This window comes from Scatophagus argus, chromosome 10 (genome assembly GCF_020382885.2).
Source record: "Scatophagus argus isolate fScaArg1 chromosome 10, fScaArg1.pri, whole genome shotgun sequence".
Taxonomy (NCBI): Eukaryota; Metazoa; Chordata; class Actinopteri; family Scatophagidae; genus Scatophagus; species Scatophagus argus.
In genome coordinates, this window is record NC_058502.1 from 19,568,835 (window position 1) to 19,593,187 (window position 24,353).

A 24,353-nucleotide genomic window follows, 5' to 3' on the forward strand; every position below is an offset into this window, starting at 1 on the left:
TTGTTTTTTGTTCAGATTTTCCCCTGTGTGTCTCAGCCTAAAAATGGCAAAATCCCCCTATACTGTACGCTTCCACTTCTCTCTTCCACAGCCTCTGCATTGTGCTTTACTCCATGATTTTGCTAGATTGAGAGTTATTGCTTCTAGTGCTATAATGACAGTAAAGGAGACTAGTATGCATTGTTGGAAGCAAAGTTATTTCTGTATTTGACTTGGAATTCAGTCAAAAAGCTACAAACTCTCAGTGGAGCAAAAACAGAATAAGACAGCTTAAAAATATTTCAGTCTTGGTGCATCAGATATCTAAGTTGTTAATATGTTGAAATATGCAGCATATATCTGATCTGCAGCCTTTAAAAACCTTCCATTTTTTTCTCCTCGTGTTTTCACTTATAGCTCTGCTAAGAATAGCCTGCAGACGAGACTGCAATATGCACAGTAATTGCAGGAGAAATCCTACTCTAGAGGCCATACGCAGTGAATACTAGTGATGATCTGAGCTGGGAGAGCATGTATGAGTTTGCACTGCAAAATATAGCCTATATGTGTGTTAAGTCAGGGAGCATGCATGTCTACACCAGTATAAATATGTGCGTATGTGACCTTACAGTACATGATTGGCTGGTGATGTGCATGCATCTGCTCTGCAAGGTTCCTGTAGCATGCCAGGGGATGGAGAAGGGCTTCGTATAGATGACCATGACACAACAGCAAGAGTGTAGTAAACAAACACGCGGGAGAAGCAGCAAGAGGGTTTTTTAGACCGGCTGCCGTCACCATAGTTACGACCACCAAGATGATGACACACCCCATCTATGAAAAGCAAATTGTTGCACAAGAGGAAGTGCTTAACAATTAATGCAAATAGATGCTCATAAACCAAAAACAACCAGAGCTTGAAGAAGGAATGGCATTTAGGATGCGACGAGAAAGACTGATTAAGTATATCTATCAAGTGAGCTATATTTAACTGAGCATTTAGTGTAAAGTTTTGGATTTCTTTACATGTTGCTGTGTGCTTGGGGCTGTAGTAAGGAGAATACGTCACATACAAAGTTAAGAGGGTTGTGTGTTTCTTTTTTATAGCCTTTCCAAAATTACAAGAGCAAAAACTATAAGAAATTGCTTATCTGCTCTAACCTAAGCTACAAATGTTAGTAAACGTGACTAACTAATTAGCTAAGGCTGGTAATTTAAAGGAACTGTAGGAAGTTTTTTGTTTTGTCGTTATTTGAGAAAGTGTTATATTCACCAAACACCTTAGTCCTGAAAGCCTTCTCTTTTGACTGTCCAAGCCTGTGCAATCTAGCTAATCCAACAGGGTTATGTTATAATTCTCAGTCTAGCATGTTTATAATACTAACTTCCTGTGATACAAGAACAATACTCTTTCTTAATTTTCATGTTTCCTACATGAATCATCAACTGGTGAGGATGCTGACTTTTCCCTGGAACCTGGAAGTTTAACCTTGTCTAGTAAGTTCATGTTAAACATGTCTTTACAGCGTTCCTATTTTAAAACAAGACAAAAAATTCAGCAGTCAGTGTTTACAACCACTTCATGGAGCTAAATTTACTTTAATTAGCTAGCTAGTTAGAGCTGATGACATCTCCTAGTGACAGTTGTCATGTCAATAAAATCTACAGGCGCTAACTAGAAATAAGAAGCCTGCTCATGGCAGCTAAGTTACGTCTGAAATCAAGGATTTTTTATTTTTTTTATTTTTGTTTAAAGGCATAATATGCATGAACTTCCTGAAAAACTGTATAGATGCATACAAAAAAGAACATCATCACTTATGACCCACCAGAGGGGTGTGTGCTGTGTTCGGGATGTTTGTTGTTTGATTGTTTAATATCATTCCCAGGCCCACAGATACCAATGTTGTTGTTCTGTGGCTATGACGACTTTGGAATGAGACTCAACATTTCATTTACTGTATCTTTCTCCAGAATCTCTTAAAGGTGTTTCTACAAGCAGCAACCAACAAATCCTGCACATTATGCCTTTAAACATGACTGAGGATTCTGTGTTGTGGGGAATGCATGGCCGGTGTAGCAAATAACAAATTATAACTATGTAATAATATCCTCTTAGTCAGTCATTGTTTTAATTTATCTGTGGATAATTTGATATAAGCAGGTTTTGCACTGGTAAATTATACTACGTCTTTGCCATCACTGCGAGGTTGGTGAGTCAGTGCTGTGTTAAGTATACTCACCCTGTTTATGGTGCAAAGTTGAGCCATAGAGGTATTATGAGAGGTGTTGTGAGGAAACCAAGGTGAAGAGAGAGATGTGGAAGGAAGATAATAATACCATGCCACCCTCTAGCTCCTGCAGGCTATTTCCTCCACTGTGGCAATGGATAAGGGCAGGGGTGGGGTGGCAGGGCTGGCACACATGCTTGAGTTCGGGGAGTGCCTTTGAGGACTACAGGAGGCCCTTGGAGCCAATAAAAGCCTGTAGGGGGGTGAGAAAGAGGACACCACCAAGGGAGTCTGGAGCAGGAGGAGGCATCCAGACAACAGCTTTGCAAATCCACCGGACCTCCCTGCCAAACAGCTGAACCTCGAAAACCTCAGGCAGGGCAAGCTGCCACACGCCACCATTATCTCAATCACTGTACAATAAAACTGACATTTTTGTGGAAGTGCAACAAAAGGAGAAAAAAAGATATATACATATATACTGTACACATATATGTGTGTGTGTGTGAGTGTGTGTGTGTGTACAATCAAATTTAAGGCTACAGCCAAGAAGTACTTAATTTGTGCAATATTTGAGGTTGTCGGACTCAAAGCTGCACTGAAGAACTTGCTGAATGAGGTGTCTTTGCAGTGCCCAGAACAACCTGTCCTGTACAAACCTTTCATTCTTGGCTTAATATCTGTATCTGAGAAAGATGAGATTCCCACAGCGCAGGATAATATGATGGCCTGGATGAGTTAAATGTCATTAGAGAACACAGAGTACTGCTGCGGACACATGGGCACTGTGAGGGTGGTACTGCATACCGCAGCATTTGCTGAGTCATAATGGGTGCAATGGTTCCCACCACACCATGTAGACTGGATCAGTGGTCAGAGAGACAGAGCTATAAGATTCCGGTTGTAATTATATTAAGATGAACAGCCATACTTTGCTTCAGTAATCATGTGTATAGGCCAAGTGTAACAAATTGTAAATCTGTCAAATAAAATGGAGAGTGAAGACAATTTAAGCCAAAAAGCTTTCAAAAAACAAAAGAAAATGTACTAAAAAGTCCACCATAATGAGGATGTAATGATCAGAAAATGAAATTGGGATACAACATCGCCGTACTCTGGATCCACTTGGGAAGCATAAAGAAGTTTGGTCTGAGGGTTGTTCAAAACAAAGGCCATGTTGTTACCGGAATACGTTAATCAAATCAGCTGCAGTTTGTCAGCCACATGGTACTTATGTTGCATTCATGTGACGGGTAATGATGAGAAGGATATAAATGGTGAAACATTCATGCCACCTCAAATGACTAACAGATTGTATGCCTATCACTGGCCTGTGAAATCAGAAATATGCCTTTTTTTAACCCTGAATTAACCAGTTTTTCTATGCCACTTGGGCAGCACATTGAGCAGATAACATACTGTATGCTATGGTACAATATGGAGGACCTGTTAGCAAGCACATGCCTATTTACATACTCAACAGACACAGAGCAATGTTAAAGTCCCTGAAAACATTCCCTACATCATTAGATAATCATGACTATATAAGTAACACCAAAGTTTAAAAAACGTGTTCAGGTATCACTGACTATGACTATCACTGACTATCAGTTTATCAGCTTCATGAGGACTGTGCAGGTGTAATTTGATTAAATATATGCAATGGCTGAAAAATCCACCAACCATGATTCTGATTCAAACATTGCTTAACTATTATTACAATTAATCAGTTTTTGACATCTCACTCTGTGCTGACATTATCAGCACAGAGAGAACCTGCAACAGAAATCTTTTATGTGAACAAACCAAATGCTTTTACTCATAGTAGCCTATTGAGAAAATGTATTTTTAGGGCCTTAATGTTTATCTGGCTCTGTTTTGGGCTCCACCAACTCTTGCTGGAAATATTTTGCCCTTTAGCTGCTGAGTGCTCTGCAAGATTTCCTGGCGAGTAGCTTCACCTGCCAGTGGGTGCTGGGCAGGTACTGAAATATACAGGGGGTGACTGAGTGATGAGGTTACATGAATGCTGCAGCTGGCTCTTCATAGGTGCTCTATTTGCATCCCTTGATAACATTTCACCTTGATATTACTTATGTCACATTATGCCAAGGGGTGAATTGAATTAAAGGGAATATATATGTTGTGAACATGGGTTATCCTCATCTGACAGAGACTGTGACATACAGAGTATAATAAAACAATGGACAGATGATGTGCCACACATCATATTTAGTCAGCTCCAAAGCTGAGACTTCTCATCTGTGCACTCCTTGAGTCGCTTCCTTGCCTTCTCCCCTCACTTCTCAGTTAATTTTTGCTAAAAGAGAAAGCTCCCTGCCATGGCTGTAGTTATAGCAGCTGCTTCTGCTCACATGCATGCGCGTGTCCGCACGAACAGTGCTACTACCACCAGCCCTATCTTTCTACATGGAGTTTGTCCTTTGATCGATAATGACGACTACGATGATGATGCGAGCCATGCTGCTCATGCAGGTTGTGCGCCTGCTCTGTCCTGGTAACGCACACACTGTGTCCCGCTGATGGGAGCTGTAAGAGTGAACCAGAATAATAGAGCTGTGGGCCATGAAATTAAAACAGTGAGCTTTTTTTTTTTGCTCATAAAGCTGAAGAGGTATTCAAAGTACTGTCTGGGTTGCACTAGAAAAAAAAGCACGTGTTAGACAATGTCAAACACAGATGAATGTTAAACACATATTTGAAACAATGAACATAAACCAGACTCCTCAAAGATGAACACTCACCAAAGTATATTGAGAATATTTCATGAATTGGTAATAAAGACATAAAAGACATCCTTTTCATCGTGGGCTATGTTTCTCTCTCTGTCCTCACACAGCTGGCCCAGCACACTGCTGGATGGATGAGGTGGGTGTTGAGGGTGAGGCGGGGGGAGTTGAGTTACATTCCTTCCATCGAGGCTGTGTGTCTGCCAACCAGGTCACTCCCAGTTCAGTCCCAGGAAATTGGGAGGGAAGAATTTCCTCTATGTGTCCATACTGGACACAGCCACAACCACACGGAGGCCTGTGTGCACCCAGGGCACGTGTGTGTGTGTGAGTGTGTCTGTGCATATATGATGTTTGAAACTGAGAACCCAGTGTAATATGACTTGCAGATTATTTTCTTATGAGTACGTTGTAGAGAGGTGGGGCTGTATGTGGTGTGTAAGTTTGTACATGTGCACACAGTATCAAAATGTGTAGCCTGCAGCTGTGTCTGTCTGTGTTCATGTGTGAAAGACAGAAAGTGAAACTGTGATGAGAAAGTTTTTCCTCCAGAATACATTTTACTGACTCTTACACACACTGGATCACAATGATCAAGTAGCTCACCGACCAGTGACAATCCAGTGTAACATACACTGAACCTTTGTGTGGAAGGAACTCAGATCCACACACTGAAGCAATGCTTTAGCCTCCCTCCACACGTCACTGCATCTCCTGCCCTGCTCAACACTTACAGACCACGCACAGCAACACGCTGATGATAGATACTTCCTGAAGATTCCTCTGATGAAGCTTATGGGAACTAACAGAAAAAAGTTTATTCTTCGTGTGCTGTTGGTTTATGCTGCATTGCATCCATGTTGTTACAGGTCAAAGGGTGTAGCTGGGTGGCACGTTTTCTCTATACTCATGGACCATAGTGTGCACAAATAAAAATAACAGATAAAACAAGGTGCTGAGCTGAACTGAAACAGGCAAATCATTAAATAAACATGCACATAATTCCTGATGATCTGCACCTGCTGTACGCTTTGGCATTACTGTGTTATCTTTCTATTGTATTGCCTCTGTGGACATCTCCATGTCAGCAAGCCAAATTTGGTCCTTTTTGTGGTGCACAGAGGACAAATCTTACTGACTCTAGTGGTCACCTGATGTTTCCTCCAGTGGCTGAAATCTGTGGCCTTGAAATGCCTCAACAGCTGTTGGATGGACTATTGTGAAATTTAGACATTTATGGTCTCTCAGGACAAATTGTAATAATTTTTGGTGAACCTTTAACTTTTCAGCTCAAAATTTCTTTTTGTGCGATTACTTTATGACCAAATATCCTACACCAAGTATACTTTGTGGTTAGTGATAAGTATGATATGTTAGCATGCTAGCATGCTAAGCTAAGATGAAATCACAATCTGTATCTGCAGGCTGCATCTAGAAACACAGCTGATGAGAGCAGAGACAGTCAAATTGCAAACCATAAAACTTAATTTGCGGAAAGACAATAAAACGTTACATAGGACTGAGGGGATCTTCAGAGTCGAGGAATAATTGTCATTGAGTTTGTCACTCTGACTGACCCATTACACATAAATGTAGTAATTTAATCTACCATTAAATAAATGCATTGATTACAGCAGCCTTAAAGTAACTCATCATTACTAGGTAGACTGCATTTTGAGACTGGAAGGTGGCTGTGAACATGAGCTGATCTTTAAAAACGATGTGTTTTATTGCACAAAGAACAGTCACTCTACAGCACTATACTGAAATGTATTTTACTCAGCCAACATTTCAAATTTTACTTGAGTTTCACTACTCAAATATCAAATGTTCATTTTATGCCTTTTGTGCCCTCGACCAAAATCCCTGTGAACCAACATCTGCAGCAAAGAAGAGAACATATGGTAACATCCTCTTTGAGGCAGGAAGACAGGAAGTCTGGGGTTTCTGCAAAATATGGTCTTGATTTTGAGATTTTAAAAGTTGTATACATTGAAGTAACTGAGTATTTGTGGTTCTTTTTCTTCAAACAAGTGCAAAAACTCCTAGTAAGAACTAACTTCACTTGTTTCAAAACTAACCTCCTCCAAAACTTTGACTGAAAATGAGTAAGAAGATAGTATATTTTAAACTGTTTGACTTTTGCTATTTATTAGGGAGACTGAAAGTGGAGATACAGACAAGAAACAGACAGGCTCAGTGTGCTGTACCGGGGGGTTTGTGGCTGAGTCGTTGTCTGGGACAGGAAACATGTGAGCTGAATATGGGATCCGTAGAGGACTTGGCAGCTGATCGCAAATACACACACACACGCACACACACACACACAACACAGGAAAGATAGAAGCTCTTCCAGGACACACAGGACTTGGCCCTGGCAGACAACGTGTCACAAGGAATCAAATTAGATGTTGCTGTGTAGAGCACCCAGAACAAGTCCAGGGACTTTTTCAAGGAATCCAAAGTAAAGTTGGTTCACTCTCAAGGCTAATTTATAAATTCAATCAGAGAATTCATAAAAGACAGTCTTGTGGGACTACTTCTACAGCGGGGGTGGGGGGTTATTTAATCACTGCACTTTGTCTGTTACACTTTCCTGGCACGGATCCTGGGCTGAGAGGGGGATACAATCTACTGTATCAGTGTGACACATCTCCAGTCTGCGTTTGAACTTCTAATTTAGTGGTTCTTGGGAGTCACATGTATCGCTCGGGTCAAATGGTCCATGTTACACAAGAAGGACTGGAGGTACTCTGAATTCAGCCCTATCAAACACATACCCTCACACACACATACTATAGGAAAGTCTAATCTCATCTTGTAATTGGCCTCCTTGCTGATTCTACACATGCCCAACACTTGCAGTGTTTCGACAGTACAAATGACCGCATTGATATGAGTATACACACACCAATAGCATTGTTCAACAAATATAGACCATGATAAATTACTGTCTCATTTGAGCCCTGATAAAAAGCCAACTGCTGCTCTCCAACTACACAAGCTGCTTTCCACACTGCCCTGTCATGACTCAGTGCTGAAAGGGACATTTGGGGGGTCTCTTCTTCATATCCAGTACTGAGTGAGAGCGCCATTCCTCTCTGCTTTGGCCTGAACTGAGTTTAACATCATGGGAACTGCTGATAGCAGTTGGGATCTTGAGAGGTTACATAAAAGTTCAGCTGAGTTAATCCAACTGTCAGTCAAGTTTCAGGGAACCTAATGCAGAACTGAGTGGAGAGGGGTTGTGTTGGTGGAAGACTGGAGAGTATACTCAGCTGGGTGGTCTCCACACCCACACCCACACCCAGTGTCAAACAGATGGATAGACAGATGACGATTCTGCCTTATGCAGTTTTCTTTTTGTCTGTGACACATCCTGACATAACAGAGCCACCTGGTGGCCATATAGGCAGTTGCATCCCCTCATACACAAGCCATAAACTGCTAAAAAAATAAAACTGCAATTTTAAAACAACAGTTTTCATTCATTTGTTTCTTTTAAGCATTATTTAAAAGACTAAATGTGGCAAGGGAGGCACAGAAATTAAAATGACTAAATTAAACGGCCTATCTGTATATAAGATATTGAAAGTTTTTAACTACCTGCTTATCTGACCTTCCCTCAAAGCGAACATCTTCCCTAAAATATATTGAAAACAGCTATCAATCATGGTTTTACGTGACAATATCCGTGGACTAAGCGAATATAATGGGCAAACATAGACGTCTGAAACATCAAAGTCCCCCACAGTCAAAGAGGAAAGCTTGTACTGACAATCGTACAGGCAGAAACAGAGGAGGCACAGACTGACATTTACTCCAACAGGAGCAGAAACTAACTAAGAACAAACTAAATCTGTATGGGCACATATCATTAGGACACACCAATGTTTCATGTATTTCTATGCATATATACTCAGCATAGTCTTAAGGCAACACATCTGGGCCCCTGGCTTGGTATGTTACAAAGGCATTCTGGAAAGTGTAGCAAATTCACTCGGGCAGATGCAGAGATTAACCTTCCATCAGCTTTGTCCCACTCTGATGTGCTTCCTGATGCAGGCACACAGGTGAAGGTAAAGCAGGTGGGTGGGGCGCAGGCATCACATGTGGCTTCATTATGTCTGTATGGGGGAGCACAGGGTGCAGATCGTCCTGACAGTCAGCATAGCTGCAGCGATGGCCCAGGTGAAGGCACCAGGAGACGCAGTGAGGAGCCACCAGGGCTGTGCAGAAGTTTACGCTGATATGGCAACCGTCAGCTCCAGTGCAGGTGAGTCCAAAAACAAAACAAAACAAAAAAAACGTTTTAGTCTAATGATGGAGTTTCCTCTTCAACCACAGAAAGCAAGAGATTTGCAGTAAAATATCTTCAGTAATGTTTCTCTTGGTTATTTTGGTGACCATTCAGCTAGTAAACAGTCAAAATGTTGAATGATGGTCTAAAGGCTGATTATAAGAGATCAATTTTCTTGACTTAAACAGTATGGAATTGAAAATATAACAATGACAGCTCTGACATTTAATATCAGCACAAAACTAAACTATAAAGGTACTTCCTGTTGGTCTGATCCTGCAAATAGGTCACCAAAGTTACCAATCAGAAATATAAAATGTTTACTTCAATAACAATATATATAGTTTTGTATGCTGCAATCCAATTCAACTTTGAATAAATAAATCCAATTTAGTTATTTAAAAAAAACATTTTTATGAGATTGTAATCATTTATGAAAATGTAAGTAACAATGGAGAAAAAAACAATTCTTTGTCAGTAAGAATATAATTTGAATATCCATCATCAAATCGGCTTCTTCTGTGACTTCTCCAACCACCGTGATGTGGACCAACAAGGTCAGCTCAGTCCACCAATTTGTCAGATTAGTCACTTTGTTAGTGACTGTGCTAATAATCTTGGTCAAATCCCCCAGTTTCTGGTATCGTTTTCTCACGGGCTTGTCTTTGGGAGCTAAAGCTCTGTGGCTCTCAGGTTGCCTGATGGCAGTGGGAACCATAAAGTCAGCGTAATCCCTCTTTTTCAGACAGTCATCGGTGAAATGCTCATTTACAAGCCCAAGCCATTTGTTTTGTATCATGCCAAGGAAGCTAAGAAACAGGAGCTTGTGAATTGTAGAGGTCTTTTCAACATCCATGCAAAGCCTCACATTGCTTTTCTTCCGCCTGAAAACAGATATAGGAGAGTCGGTGAGGAAGGGGTCATTGTGTGAGACCTCCATGGCTGTCAGCCTTGGCAGGCGGAGCAGAGCTTACCCCTCCCCGGCCAGGAGACGCCACCGCACCACCTTCAGCCATAAGCAGCTGGAACAGCTGGAAGTGGCCTTTAGACAAAACCAGTATCCTGACATCTACTACAGAGAGGAGCTGGCCCGTATCACCAAGCTCAATGAGGCTCGCATACAGGTGGGACAGCCTTCCAAATTCACCTGTCTCTCTTCTTTTTGACATGATGAGCAGCTGAGACTTCGTGATGGACCAGGCTTAGTTAGTTTATGAATAACTCAAAGCAACTCAAAATGATACCAAAAGTACAATCATCAGCTGTAATAGAAATATTGTTTCTGGTTTTCAAGTACTCACAACACTGCAGAATGCTCCCTTTACGTGTTTGTTCTTCAACGCTCAGCTGAAGGGTCAATTTGAGGTTGAAGCAGGAATCAAAGTAGAAAGCTGCTCAGTGAAATTTCTGGGACAACTCGACAAGAATGATGTGTGTGTGTGTGCGTGTGTGTTTTGCACATAGATTTCTACAGAAGCCGAGAACTGCTGCCAGTCATTGTTTTCACTGTCACTGTCTCGAGATCATGAGTTTGTGAACAAAAAACAAAAAAATGTTGTTTTCTTGTGAAACTGCATGTGTGACCTTTCTTGGCTTCCATAGATGGACTGTAATAGAATCATATAACCAAATATAGCAAAAGTTAAAAATGAATAACTGGAGTGCAATATAATGATATACATGCACACTTTATATCACATCATGTGCTGTATTAGTTTTTGAAATGTTTACTACCAAATGAAGGGCCTCTAGAAATTCTACGACACTTGGCAATGAGATGAAGCCCAACAGAGCTGACATAATTTATTAATTGGCCAATCATCAAAAGGTTTGATCATTTATTATTTGTCCACTTAGAAAGCAAAACTTCCATTTAGTCACCTCTAAATTTGAAAGTGTTCTGCCTTTGTTTTTTAATATCGCGATACAACACAAATGTGAGTTGGCCCCCAGTGATATGGCTGTTCTGTGCTACTTCAAAGCTTCTTCTCAGTTTGCAGCGAGAACAAACCTGATATTGTGCATTTTCTTTTGGAAATGATGGCAGAGATGACCTGCTTTTATCATTATACTGTCTGCAGCAGTGGGACACATCATATTTACTTAAAACTCTTGTTAGGGTCCAGTTCCTGCATGATTGAATTTCAACCACGCATGCAATGATGTTAGCAGTGATTGTTTAACGACAAGTACTGTAGTAGTAGTAGTGTTGTGGGAAGAGTTTAGGATAAAAAAAAAATGTTGTTGCTATTTCATTGACAACACAGCAATGTTGAAATGTCTTTTGCTGAACCCTCCCTATTGAACTGCATGTGTTCCTGGTGTTACTTGTAGGGGTCCAGGCCAACTCACCTGTCCTTGTCTCAGCAGGTTTGGTTTCAGAACAGAAGAGCCAAACAGCGGAAGCAGGAGCGGGCCTCACAGAAGGTTCTCCCTGTAGGTGTGATGCCCGGCCACAGGGCGCTGCTGGGGGGTATGCACGTCCAGTCGTCCGGCATGTCTCGACAGTACTACACCCAGCCCCTGGCTCACATACCCCGCCTCTCCTCCATGCTGCCCTCCGGAGCGTACTCCCACCACCCGGGCCCGGTCGGCCAGTGCGCCTGTCCCAGCGTTCCACCACCGCCGGCCACCCAGCGGCAGCATGAAGACTGGTACAGCCCTCTGAGGAGCAACCTCACACCACCCATGTTCTCGCTGGCCTCCATGCAGCCTCTGGACCCTGCATCTCACTGGAGCTAAGAGGCAACCAAGGCCACTTTAAAAAGTCAGATACTACATAAAAATAGTTTGGAATCTACCCAGAAAACAGTGCTCATGCAAACGCCTTTTCATCTACCACACTCTGATCACACATGCATATTCACATTTAAGTTACAAGTACAAATTCTGGCCCTGATGCTGGCTGTTAAATAAACTTGGTACACAGTGTGGGAACTTTGAGTGCTGAGTTCCCCACACTTTGAATCTGCGCTCAAACACTCACAAAAGTTGCTCTTTTGTTTGTCTTTGTGTAACCACACTGTTGATATAACACATTGATATATTTGTGCACGGATATTATTTTTACACGTCAACAAGTCTACACACTCACGTTGTTTTTCACAGGTTTGACCAAAGGGAGACCTACAACCACAGATCTTCAAATTATCATTGAGATCCCAAACACGTGTTAAAATATACTACAATGCCTTCAGTATCTTCTCACCATCCACCATTAATATTAATAGTGAGTTCAATCTGATATACGTGGACCTTCTTATTAGTTGAAACATCTGTTTTCTTACACGTGCATGTATTACATTGGCCACCATCTTACACATTTAAGGCTAAATGTTAATTTAGACAATGTCTTCAGCAGTTTACAGTACAGTAAATGAAACTTGTGTGTCAAATTGTTTTCAGTGCAGCTAACAAATAAAGACTTTTTTTTGCAATGTCCTTTAAATGTGGTTTCATAAATAAAAAGTGGTCAAACTCCACACCACAATTAATAAAAAAAATCCCATCACAAGCCAAAGTCTATAGATTACAGTTTTTAATATTTCATATCCCAGAGACAACACAGTTGCATCAGCTATGCTTTCATTTTATTTTTAAATATTTGCATTCAACAATCTGAAGTAACTGAAGAATCAATACTGATGGCAAAAATAGAGAATTTATCCATACGAAATCGTACTTAAGAAAGAAAAGCACATGGATTCAACAAACACTGACACACACAGACACCTGACATGTTTTAAAGGCAGCTAATGATTTAAAGCAGTCATGTTCAATGGTTTATAACAAGTGCTTTACAGGAAACAGAAGACGTGAAGTCAGCTTTTATAACAACCGCAGCAGCATCAACCAGTGTGCTTTGAGTCGAGCTTATCCAGTGATAAAGAGTGGTGCTGCGTTACATTCACTCCATGACGTTATGTTTACGTCAAGAACCTGCCGGCTGACAGACTACAGTGAAGATGATGGTGGCTCATGTAATTGCTGTATTCTTCATGAAAACAACAGTCAGTACAACCTCAGGGAGAAACATGTGGGGCTCACATTTCAGCCTCGGTCTCTGCTGGCAACATTCAGTATCGTGTTGTCCCGCATGTAACCTTCCTCTCTATCTCTCTTTCCCTCTGGACTCTACATCAGACCACAGGCTGCACAGGTGAGCAAGTCAAGGCCACTTTCCAATGTGATGAGAACGACGGGTTTGTCTCATCCTTGTCACAAACAGCAAATGAAATGGATTCCCGAACAGGATCGTTGGCCCACCGTGCTGCGCACAGTGACTGCAACGCATTTCGAATGGAAACCCTGGTTCATTTAAACTCATGACATTATGTTTAGACTCTAATGGGTTGCCAGAGTGAATTAAGTGTAGCACCACTAAAAGTACACACACAATTGAGAGTACTGCACATACATATATATAAAAAAGGGACAATTCACCCAAAAACTACCAATAATCACAAAAACAGGGTTCTTTCCCCTACAGCTGCCATGCAGATAGTTTGGTTTAATCTGCCAAGGTTTAGCAGTAAGCACCACTGAGAGCTATGCTGCCGCACCAATACAACAGAGGTAAATCATGATTTTGTTTGCGATCCGCATGCCTCCGTGGGGAAAGTTTACATCGGTAGTTGTCTTGAAAATACTGAGCTTTTTTTGTATAGGCTTGTGTCAGAAGTCACTGCAAACCGAAGGCTCACACAGTAACATGCTCTGCTGGGTTACATCAACAACCGGGTTTTGGGTTTTTTTTGTTTGTTTTTTTTTTGTGATACGGGGTGAAATGACCCTTTTCATATGGTATGATTTCAAGGAACCTGCAAAAGCAGGGGATGCAGAAACGTCTCTGCACACCACACCAGCTTTGAAATTACATGAAAATATCACAAGCTTAGAGAGCACAAACATTTCCAAAACTTCACAAATTACCAAGAACCCTGATTGAGTGCCTGTGAGAGAGAAAGCAAAGATTAAACAGTGATTTTCTAGAGGGCTTCTCAGTCTCCTCTGCAGATTCCTTGTCGTTGTTTCTGACATAAAGACCGTCAGCGCCCAGGAGACGTCTTACTCCAGCGATTTGGCAAACTCTGCATAATCTATATAACCGTCATTGTTTTTGTCATCGTCCCTCAAAACGTCATCAATGAGAGACATCAGGTCCTCCTCTCTCATTGGCTGGCTGTTCTCTCCTCTCTCCTGAGAAAGACAAGATAATAAAACATTCCTGTATAAGGCAGCTGCTTAAACAGTCATGAAGTAAAGTTTCTACTGTGCATGAGTGAATTGCTTTAGTGCTTCCTTTAAAGTTTGGTTTAGGGCAGATAAATCTGTGGCACATTCAGTGCAGCTGATGAAGCAATCAATTGTGAAATGCTTTTAAAGTTTCACAACTTGAGAGTCTTCGAAATAAATGTTTTCCAGCTGCTGGAGACAGCCAACGCTGATTTAGGGAAAGCAAACATGATTTTGGGAAGTCATTGCCCTAAAGTGCACAGGTCACCGTCTACATGAAAGGAGTAACTGGGGGACTGTTAAAAATAACTACAGTAAACTAACAACAAAAATGTGTTTTCCCATGAGAGGTTATCAGGCATTATGTTCACATTATGCCCACATATAAAATATGTATCTATATCTAAAGAACACACACACACACACACACATAAATATACCTACCTCTCTGTGTACATGTGTGATGGCTGTGGCTAGCTCCAGCCCATCCAGCAGGTTGTTACCATCATAATCATGCATCTTGAAATAGTGCAGCTGAAGCTCCTGAGGTGTCATCTCTTTCTCTGGTTTGTCTATCACTCCCTCTAAATGCTCCATGATGTGGCTGGAAGGAAAAAGAGGAGTCAAAAACCACCAATTCTTCATTACGCAGAGTGTGTGAACACTGCCGCTGACCGTGTTCAAAGTTCACCAGTGTGTGCACATGACAGCTGCATCGTGCACCCAGAGTACTGGCACAGAACATGCTTTGAGTGTGAAGACATCGCTCACTCTTTGTCCTGGACCATGTTTTTGTCCAGGCGACCGTGACCGTGGTCAGATACGTGAGCTGCATTCTGAGGATCCATCTGAGAGTGAACACACAGCAGACAGGAGGACAGGAGGAGGAGCAGTCCCCCCCACTGTACACCACATCTGTCTCTCCTCATCCTGCTGGGCACACAGACAGAGAGAGAGAGAGACACTGACAAAGAGACAGACAGGCAGACAGAAAGTTAAAGACTTGGGTTCTGTACTCTATTAATCCGCAAATATCACATCTAATCTATTTATGTACACTAAATTTACATCCGTTTCTTCTTTCAGTCTGTAATTCAGTTTTGCCCTCACACTGTTCATTCATATGTCCCAATTTCGTAACTAATTAAGCCCATCTGTATAAGACCAGACTTCTTCTTGTTCCCCTATTAATTCATTAATAGAGCGAACATAAATCCATTTTAGCAATAGTTGATGTCGGCTCTATTGGACAAGTGCGCCATATAGCCAACAAAGCAGGCCAAATTCACGACTGCAAGTCAGAACTGTGTTACACATTCAAAGTTATACACGTAGGTTAAAGGGCTTGAGACATGAACTACCACAGTGAGCTGAAAAGCCATATTTAGTCACTGTGAAAGTATGACGTTGGGGCTAATAGTACATGCTGTAGGCACTACGAGGTTGCACAGGTAACTTCAGTCGCTATATGACAGAAATTAATGTTAGCAAAAAGGCTGACTGAAGCTAATAAGACTTGCTAGCATAAAGCTTCATTTCAGGAATGCGTTAAAATGGTCTGGCCTATTAAATGCACGTACCATACAAGGTATACAACTGCACAAGTTTTCAAATGGGCAATTTAAAACTTACCTGAAAATGATCTGTATCTTCACTTGACTCCGTGGATAATATTGTTGTTTTCTTAGTTGGCTGGTAACAATGATCAATTACGGCTTTTAAGGACCAAGTGGCTTGCCGTAGCCGCACTTGGACACGACAGCTCATTATCATTGGTTGAAATTATCGGAGAGTATACAACTGAAATGAGATGATTACTTATGCCAATGTCCTTATTCGCCACAATCGCGCCATATAGACTACATTTTTACTTCGAGCTGTCCACGACTGAATTACAATTTCATTAGGTTAGGTCGTTCCAACATAATGTTTAAGGTTATAAAGTTATAAGACAACGATACAGCTACAACACATAGAAATGTCTTTAAGTAGATAACAAATGCCTACGTCTTGTTTTGCAGAGTGGCTGTACGCCGTGTGAAATCATGGGCTAAATCTTTTGAAATTGCTAGCTCACTGCGAAACAAATTGACTGATTACTGATGTAAGTTCACGTTTACGTTATTTGAGAAATTGTCCCGATGTTCCCGTCGTAGCCTAATGTGTGAGCACTCGATTCCAAGAGACAGAATATTCCACGGTGTTACTAATCTTGACAGAGAAAAAAACTTTGAAGAGTCTTCTCCATTACGTCAGCAGGGGGGAGTGAAGCAGCTTTTCAGCTGTCAAATCCAAACTGCACAGGACTACGCTGTGTGGTGGAGTTTTCTGATACGAGGGAGAAGCATCGATTTGTGTCCAGCAAATGTCAAGTTTCCAGAGAGAAAATGACGCTGCTAAATCTCTGTTCAAGAGGCTTGAGGTTTTTTATGTCATAAAGTAGCTGGTGTAGACTCTCAGTAAAAGCCCTCAGTAGTCAGTGACCCTTGTCTCCCTCCGTATTTACACCCTGTGCTGTGGCTGATAGGACAAATGCCAACTGTCGTTTAGCACTGCTGGATTCATGTGATTTTTTCCCCCTGTCTTTCCCTCAATTTGTTCATCGTACAACCTTGTGCAATTACATTTCACAGCGCAATAGCTGACAGATGTATTATTTTGTAAGTGAGCCAGAAGGCAGCGTCAGTCTGCCAATACTGCTGAACCCAGATCAGGGAGCAAGCCAAGCAATTACAAATTGATTTTTTTTTTTCAGTGTAGTCATTAATGAAATGAGCACTGTTAAAATAAGAAAACAGCGCCTCGCAGCCTGCATTCATGCAGTCGGGTTGCAAAACAGAAGGCGTCCAGCTTTCTTTGCACTCCTGTCTCTTAAACCCTACCTGATCCAGTTAAAGTGTTAACGTGAGAGCTTAAGGAGGTGGCTGTCAGAGCAGAGCAGCCTTCCCTTTACTTCCAACAGCTACAGATCACGCACTCTCACAATGCTACACTGATGTCAAGAAAAACACATTTACTGTCAAGAATCACATGCTTTGCCAAGCGCTTGACAACACACTGTACGCATAATAGCAGGCATAAAAGCTGAAAGATGACTTTCAATTAATGACAAGAAGGTCCACGTTGAGAAAGTTTACTTTCTGATGACTGTGGAATTTTCCTGGTTAAATGAACAAATTAATTCATTAGTTTCTATAATAACTATAACACCTTACAAGTAACCGCGTTCTGTATGTAAATAAAATCCCATGTATTTACTTCTGTGCTCTGGATTTTGTCTTTAATTTCCTTTTAGTATCGCAACCCACAGCACACACCCCACCCCAACCCCCCACGCTCAAAGATCACACATTTATTTCTCCTGCCAGTCCGCAGTTACTCCCATCGTGTCCGGGGAGTACAGTCACCACCGGGACAGAACGGCGATGGCATCCCGGGTTTCCTTCAACCAAATCCGCCTGGAAGCGGAGCTGGAGCGGTGCCGTGCCGAGTGCCAGTGGGACAAGATACCGACCATCATCGACCAGATGCACGCTGCGCGATTCCACGAGGACGGTGAGTGACCGACACCTGCAGGATCTGAAGCTGAGGTATCTGCTGCCTCTGCCTGGCTGCTTTACTGCTTACTGACCTGCACGCTGCAAAAAAAAAAGCAAAACAAAACAAAAAACCAAAAACAAAACAAAAAAGCGAAAAGTCGGGCTGAATCTCGTATCTCCCAGGATTTATTAACTGTGGGCTTCTGCCTAAAGTTGTTTCAGTTCCACTTTTTTTTTTTTTAGGGAAGTTTCAGGAAGTTGTTTCCAGACTTTTTTGTTTAAAGGAATAACATGCAGAAACCATCTTTATAAAACAGCTTATTGATTCATTCAAAATAGTCCCTTTAAATCATCACTTATGATGCACCAGAAGTGGTCGGTAGAGTCTTTTGTCATTATTGTGACGTTCATGGCTGTCAGTTATTGACTCTTTGGGTTGTTATCGATTTGATTTGACGGCCTTGGAATGAGACTCAACAATCAAACTGTCTTTCTCTAGAATTGACTCACTGGTGTTTTTACAAACAGCAACCGACAAATCTGTCATACTGTGCCTTTAAGGAAAGTCTTTGCCAAAAATACTTTCGTATGAGGTGATTTGCAGTCAAACCATTTGCAGATATTTTTTGCAGTGCATGGGTTGCACTGCACACAAGTTGAACTTTGGACTCTCAGTAGGATAGACGGAGTTATTCTACTTTAAGTTTTCCTCAACAAATATATGCCACAACAACAATAATAATGATCATAGTAAGAGTTGCGTGTTTGCCCCACAATAAAATGTCACTCCCTGGAAGTTTACAGTATACAGGACAGACAGTATCATCTGCTACCGTCTTTACCTTTGAAATCATTCCACACTGTACATGTACTCAAAGAAATGCAAACACACTTATCACACTGTGCCTCATAATGCATTACTTTAGTACGTCACTAATGCACCTGCATCCACGTCTCGCCTTAGCAGAGTAAATATGGGCTCATGTGACTTGATTTGCAGTCCCTGTTGCTGTGCCTGTAAGTAGCTGATGGTGCAGACCTGCACTTTCTCCCTGCCTGCACACGAACTCAAGTGTTAAATCAGTGTGGCACAACGGTGTGCATGCATGGCAGCTGATCTGATATTAAGTGCACATGGAAGGCATGGTGCTCCAGGAGAGACAGTTTAAGATTGCAGATAGAGGAACTTTATTGCAGGTCAAGTATTTAGGAATTAAACTTAGTGATAAAATCCACCCTACTGTAAAATGCTTTTAGAGCTGTCACTCGTGGTGTAATCCGCTCTCATAGGTATCTTGTTGTTTCAAGTATATTACTATGGATAATTTAAAGTTTGGCTTGCTGTAATCCTAAAGTTGGATTGTCTAATTTTAAAACATAATTGATATTGTGTGCACCTATTCACAAACGTCACTGAACAATGAAGAGGCAAATACAGCAATCCACAGAATGCCAAGGTCATATGTGTAAGTCCTCTGTGTGTTCTCACAGAATGGGGAGGGGGGGTAGTAAGTAAGTAAACTAACTAAGTTTAAGTTTAATGTTCTTTTTAAAAAAAAATATGTCAACCCCCTCAACAAACAGGTTGAATGCATTTTTCATAAAAGTGTGTTCTTAAGTGCCAGTGTTTTCTCACAATAATTAATTTTCTGAAACAGCATTTTTCATCTTTTTATGAGGAAATGAAATTTAGAATATAAATAACTGAAGTATTAACTCCAAATCATATGTGGTGAAAAGGGCCTGAGGTGGGGGGTGTGTATGGGGGACAGGACATGTTACGTTTTGGTTAAAGGGAATTGCGGCTTCTGTGAAATCATTAAATAGCTCTTGCTGTGGTGAGGGACTGAGAGACGTCCAGCTGTTTATGCCTCACCTTCCCCTCACTGATAGGCTTAGCCTTGGCTGTGCTGATAAAACTAACTGGCAAATATGTCAAGTGTATCTGGACGTAAACACTGCTCACAGGGTTGGCGTCAGAACACACACACACACAGAATTAAAAAGCTAAACAGGAAGGCTTTAATCGAGTGTGTGTGTACACCAGAACTTCAGTATCTTGTTTCAGTGTAGGTGGATATGGAGTGCTTATCATATGATTACGGAGTTTAAGCTATTTCGGGAAAGTATGAGGGAAACTGTAGCTTCTAAACAGACCTCAGGACTGTGTTTGAACTCCTCTCCCTGAGCTGGTGGGAAATGCTGTTTTTAATGGACTGACTGAGGTTTGCTTTGGCTACAGAAACAAGTGACCTGTGGCTCTGAGCTCAGACTTACTCTAGCAAACTCAGTACACTTTGTTTTTTTGCCTTTTTCGATCTCGTCCCGTAGATGACTACGGAGTGCTGCTGATGGCCGAGTCGCTGCTTGAGGAGTGCCTGCAGGATAACATGGACCTGTTACGGAGCTCCATGCCTTTGATGGACAAGACCCAACCCAAACTGTGCAGGGCTAAAAACCACCTCAACACCATCCTCAGTCGAGGCCGACTCACAGTCAGTCTAATCTGGGTTTCATTAGGTCATTCTCTAGTTGTAGATTCTTCTCTGCCTCTTCAAAGCTCATTTCCTTCATGTTAACCAAATAAAGCACTGAAACCATTAGGCCACAGAGTGCTTTTTATACAAATCTCTTCATTTATGTTGCATCAGTTACTTCCAAAGCATTTATTTCCTCTTGTCCTCCAGCCCAGGTACTTGAATGAGGCTCTGCTGCTGATGGCTAAAGTGCACTATGTGCAGGGCCGCTACCGGGACGCCCAGGGAATGTGTGCCAGGGTGGGGCTGGAGGAGCTGACGAGGGATGACCAGCCAACCTATCACCTCCGCCTGCTGGCTGAGGCTTTTGTCATTAAAGGTACCTGCAACATCTGGACATATTAAAGGGAAATGCCATTGTTTTTTACAACCTGGGTTGTATTTTCTTAGTGTTTCCCTATTGATAAAATCCAAAATAAAATCATTAGGTCATTAGGTCCTGTGCATTCAGTACTCAAGCACTGAATGCATTTTTGAGGTATTTGCACTTTACTTGAGTATTTCCACTTGCTGCTACTTGTTACTTCTGCTCAACTACAGTTCAATCTACAGTTCAAAGTGAAATATTGTTTGTTGTTTTCGCTCCACTGTGTTTATTTAATAACTTTAATACAACACACAATTATAATATCAATAAGATTTTATTGATCCCAGGGTGTAAATTCGCTAGTGACCCTAGAGTATATAAAGTAATATACATTTGAAATATCTAAAAATAAATTAAATTTAGCTCCACCTTTGCCAGCTGCAATACTGAAGTGATGTATAAATGAATGCACCAGTGATTATAATTCAGTATGAGTTTGACCCACAGTATTTAATTTTCCTGTTACTGCTGACAACTAAAGTGCTCTTTAATTATTAATGAAGCGGTTTGGAAAATATCATACTGAACAATATGAGTATTCATCCTAATTTTCCCATAAAGCTGATATATAATATTTTTATATTAGTGATTAATCACATGACTACTTGTATGTGAACGGTAGCTCATACTGACAAACCCACAGTAATTCATCACCCAGCTTTGCATGTCCCTTCAGCTCTCTTGAGCTTCGGTTTTCCAGCTTGCAACTTAAATAAAGTGTGGTGTCTCTCCCTTAAGAGTTGTCACAGGAGCATCAGTCAGCTTTGATAAACAGACTGTACTCTACCTGCTCAGCACCCAACAGCACACACATAAAATTAGTGGCTAGCTGGTGAACATAGCAGAGCCAGATGTTCACCAGATGTTCCTTGGGAGTTGGTGGAGACCAAAAAGAAAGCTGAAAAGAGAGTGAGTATTGAACCTTCAATCACTGTTAAATGTCTGGAAACATTTCTCCAAACTAATGATAATATTACTCGATAATGTCCTTGAGAATCTCCTTGATGTGTAAGTAAGCAACTTTTCGCTATTCTGTTATTCATACCTACTCATGAGTTGACAGTGTATGTCAGTGTTTACTGCCCCCATGTGGCCAAAAAAAACAGCTAATGCAGTTTTTAAAAATGATGATTTCATTATTAATATAGACAGGTAAGCTTCCACTCCACTGACATTTACAACATATAAGATGGAAGCAAAGCGTTCCATTACAAATCAAGTTTTAATACTGATTAATAACCGCATGAACATTACAGTGTTTTGTCTCTCAAAAAAAGTACTTCATGAAGAGTCAGTTGATTCAATGAACTATGAAAAGTACTCATTAGATGTGGATGTGAGATGGAGCCTTGTGTTTCTGGTCACTGGGATATCAGACTATTTGGACAGCCACCTGTCTCCTAAGGCATCACTGAGGATGGCCATGTTTCCCACCAGCAAGACCGAACAGCTCTCTGCATAAATTTCCGTGATGATCCATTTCCTAATCCCATTGTGAGGAGTTATTACAGCCCTGAAATCACAGTGACCTTCCTGAAATCCAGCTGCGTGGAAATGGATGTAACACAGCTGGAAAACATCAGCTTAATTGGACAGATATTTAAATCTCAGTCAACCTCTTACAGCGTTCGTTTGAGTCTCAACCTCAGCTTGCGGACGACACTGATAATGTGAAATTTGTTCCCGACCTTAGTTTTGCCTCTGCCTCTGCTGAAGACTCCCTAAGTAATGACACAAGTAGTAACATCTAAAATGAGATGGGTTTCAGACTGAAGCAACAGCGTAAAACCTTTCAGGGAACAGATTTACTGCAAATGGCAGATGCTGTTTTAAAAACCCTGTGATTGTGAGTCATATGACGAAGATGAAGCATTTACTGTTACTCAGTCACACATGCACACAAGCTGTCAGAATTCCCAAAATGTTGTAACAGCACATTATTTCGGAGTCTCTCTAAAAATGTATCTTTTCCATACAGATACAATCTTTAAATATTTTGTCTGTTTTGACACATTGCATGGCAGCGTTGTTAAAGGTCAAAGGTCACATCCACAGGACATTACATTGGCCGTAGTCCTCTGGATAATCTTGTTACACTCATAATCATCATCATGTCATTTTCTCCCAGTTTCCTGATGATTGGACGCGACCACGTGCACATGAAACTGAAGAGAATTTGATTTCATTTAATTTCTTTGGATTGTTCTGAAATGCAGATTTCCAGATGATTGCAGATCAAATCCTTTGGGGGGGTCACGTAGCTCCTTCCCATCGTTTATTGTGTACGTATTGTATATTGTTGTGGGAATGAAGTCAGATGTGAATATTTGGATGATGATGTTTCGTCCATTGGCAGCCGTGTGCTTATTTGATTAGGCCTGGCGTCTGGTTTGAGGCTGCTGTCTGTCACAGGCCTCCTGCAGTCCAGAAGTGTTCCTGCACACTCTGTTTGTTTGTATCAATAAGTCCAGTACCGGACATCAGTGCCGGCATCTGGACCAGGACGGTCCTGCTAACTTCTTCCTCTCTGCTCAGTGTAGTCGGCACATCATGAAAAAATGTGGAAAGCATGTAAAAGAAATTCAGAATGATATTGTTAATTATATTGCAGTTTGGGACACATATTATGTGTCCAGGCCTGTGGTCATCTTTGCATGAGCTTTATGAACTATGTGATAAGAATTATCAGTTCAAGGCTTGAGGAATTAGCAGAACTACACTCATTATTTTTGGACGCACTGCATCACTTAATCTTTCCATATTGTTAAGCAAGTTCTGTGTTTCTGCTCCACCTCACTCACTGCTGCAGTGCAAGCTGTTTGTTTCGCTTTGTTTGTCAGCTCATTGTCAAGTCAGCTGAATAATACGTGTTGTCTGGCTTCAGTTTCCTCCACCATTACTGTGATACCATACCTTCCAAAAAGTTTGATTGTCTTGTTTGGTCCATGGCTATTCCCAACCAACACTCAGCAGGTAGTATAAATTCATGTTAACTTGAGATCAATAGATCACAGGTGTGAACTTTAAAAATGGGACTCATAAAACCTGCTTGAGCATGATTTTTTGTTGTGCTGAGCATCTTTTATGAACTGAATGTGAGTACAGCTTTGGAGATGGTCTTAAGGTGTAGTTCAAGTAGAATCTAATCTAATCTAGAAATGAGGCCCCTGGTTGAGTATGAGCAAAGACAAAAATCCTGTCCAAAACCAAAAATGTTTTTTAGTATTTTGTCATTTTGTCAAGAATGTGTTTTTTGCTTCCTTTATTCCTTCACTTTCCTTAAATTCCTTCACTTTTCAATCACACGTAACACAGACATTTTCTTTCATATACCACTTAAAACGTATGAATTATATTGTAGATGTTCTTTATCTCATGCATTCACTGCTTACGACAGGGCAGTAAGGATATTATA

At 41.2% G+C, this 24,353-nt stretch overlaps 3 protein-coding genes across 4 annotated transcripts in view; 2 read left to right on the forward strand and 1 right to left on the reverse strand.

Annotated features, from left to right (window-relative positions):
- The first annotated feature begins 8,571 nt into the window (after nt 1-8,571).
- Nucleotides 8,572-12,174, forward strand: prop1 (PROP paired-like homeobox 1). Its single transcript, XM_046401521.1, has 3 exons — nt 8,572-9,236; nt 10,155-10,384; nt 11,631-12,174. Exons 1-3 carry the CDS (start codon nt 9,071-9,073, stop codon nt 12,000-12,002), a joined length of 768 nt encoding a protein of 255 aa, XP_046257477.1. The 5' UTR covers nt 8,572-9,070; the 3' UTR covers nt 12,003-12,174.
- A 609-nt stretch (nt 12,175-12,783) lies between these two features.
- mcfd2 (multiple coagulation factor deficiency 2, ER cargo receptor complex subunit) lies at nt 12,784-15,447 on the reverse strand. Its single transcript, XM_046401524.1, has 3 exons — nt 15,267-15,447; nt 14,940-15,099; nt 12,784-14,459 (listed from the first exon to the last, which is right to left on the reverse strand). Exons 1-3 carry the CDS (start codon nt 15,422-15,424, stop codon nt 14,328-14,330), a joined length of 450 nt encoding a protein of 149 aa, XP_046257480.1. The 5' UTR covers nt 15,425-15,447; the 3' UTR covers nt 12,784-14,327.
- Nucleotides 15,448-16,845: 1,398 nt separating this feature from the next.
- ttc7a (tetratricopeptide repeat domain 7A) overlaps nt 16,846-24,353 on the forward strand; it is a 46,070-nt gene continuing 38,562 nt past the window's right edge. The window contains exons 1-4 of one of the 2 annotated variants that reach the window (XM_046401523.1): nt 16,846-16,917; nt 17,864-18,050; nt 20,366-20,529; nt 20,722-20,890. In XM_046401523.1, coding sequence (XP_046257479.1) covers nt 16,861-16,917; nt 17,864-18,050; nt 20,366-20,529; nt 20,722-20,890 — 577 coding nt within the window. In that variant the 5' untranslated portion in view covers nt 16,846-16,860. Of the gene's footprint in view, nt 16,918-17,827; nt 18,051-20,365; nt 20,530-20,721; nt 20,891-24,353 lie in introns of those variants that run through there. The other variant, XM_046401522.1, reaches the window with a different exon arrangement.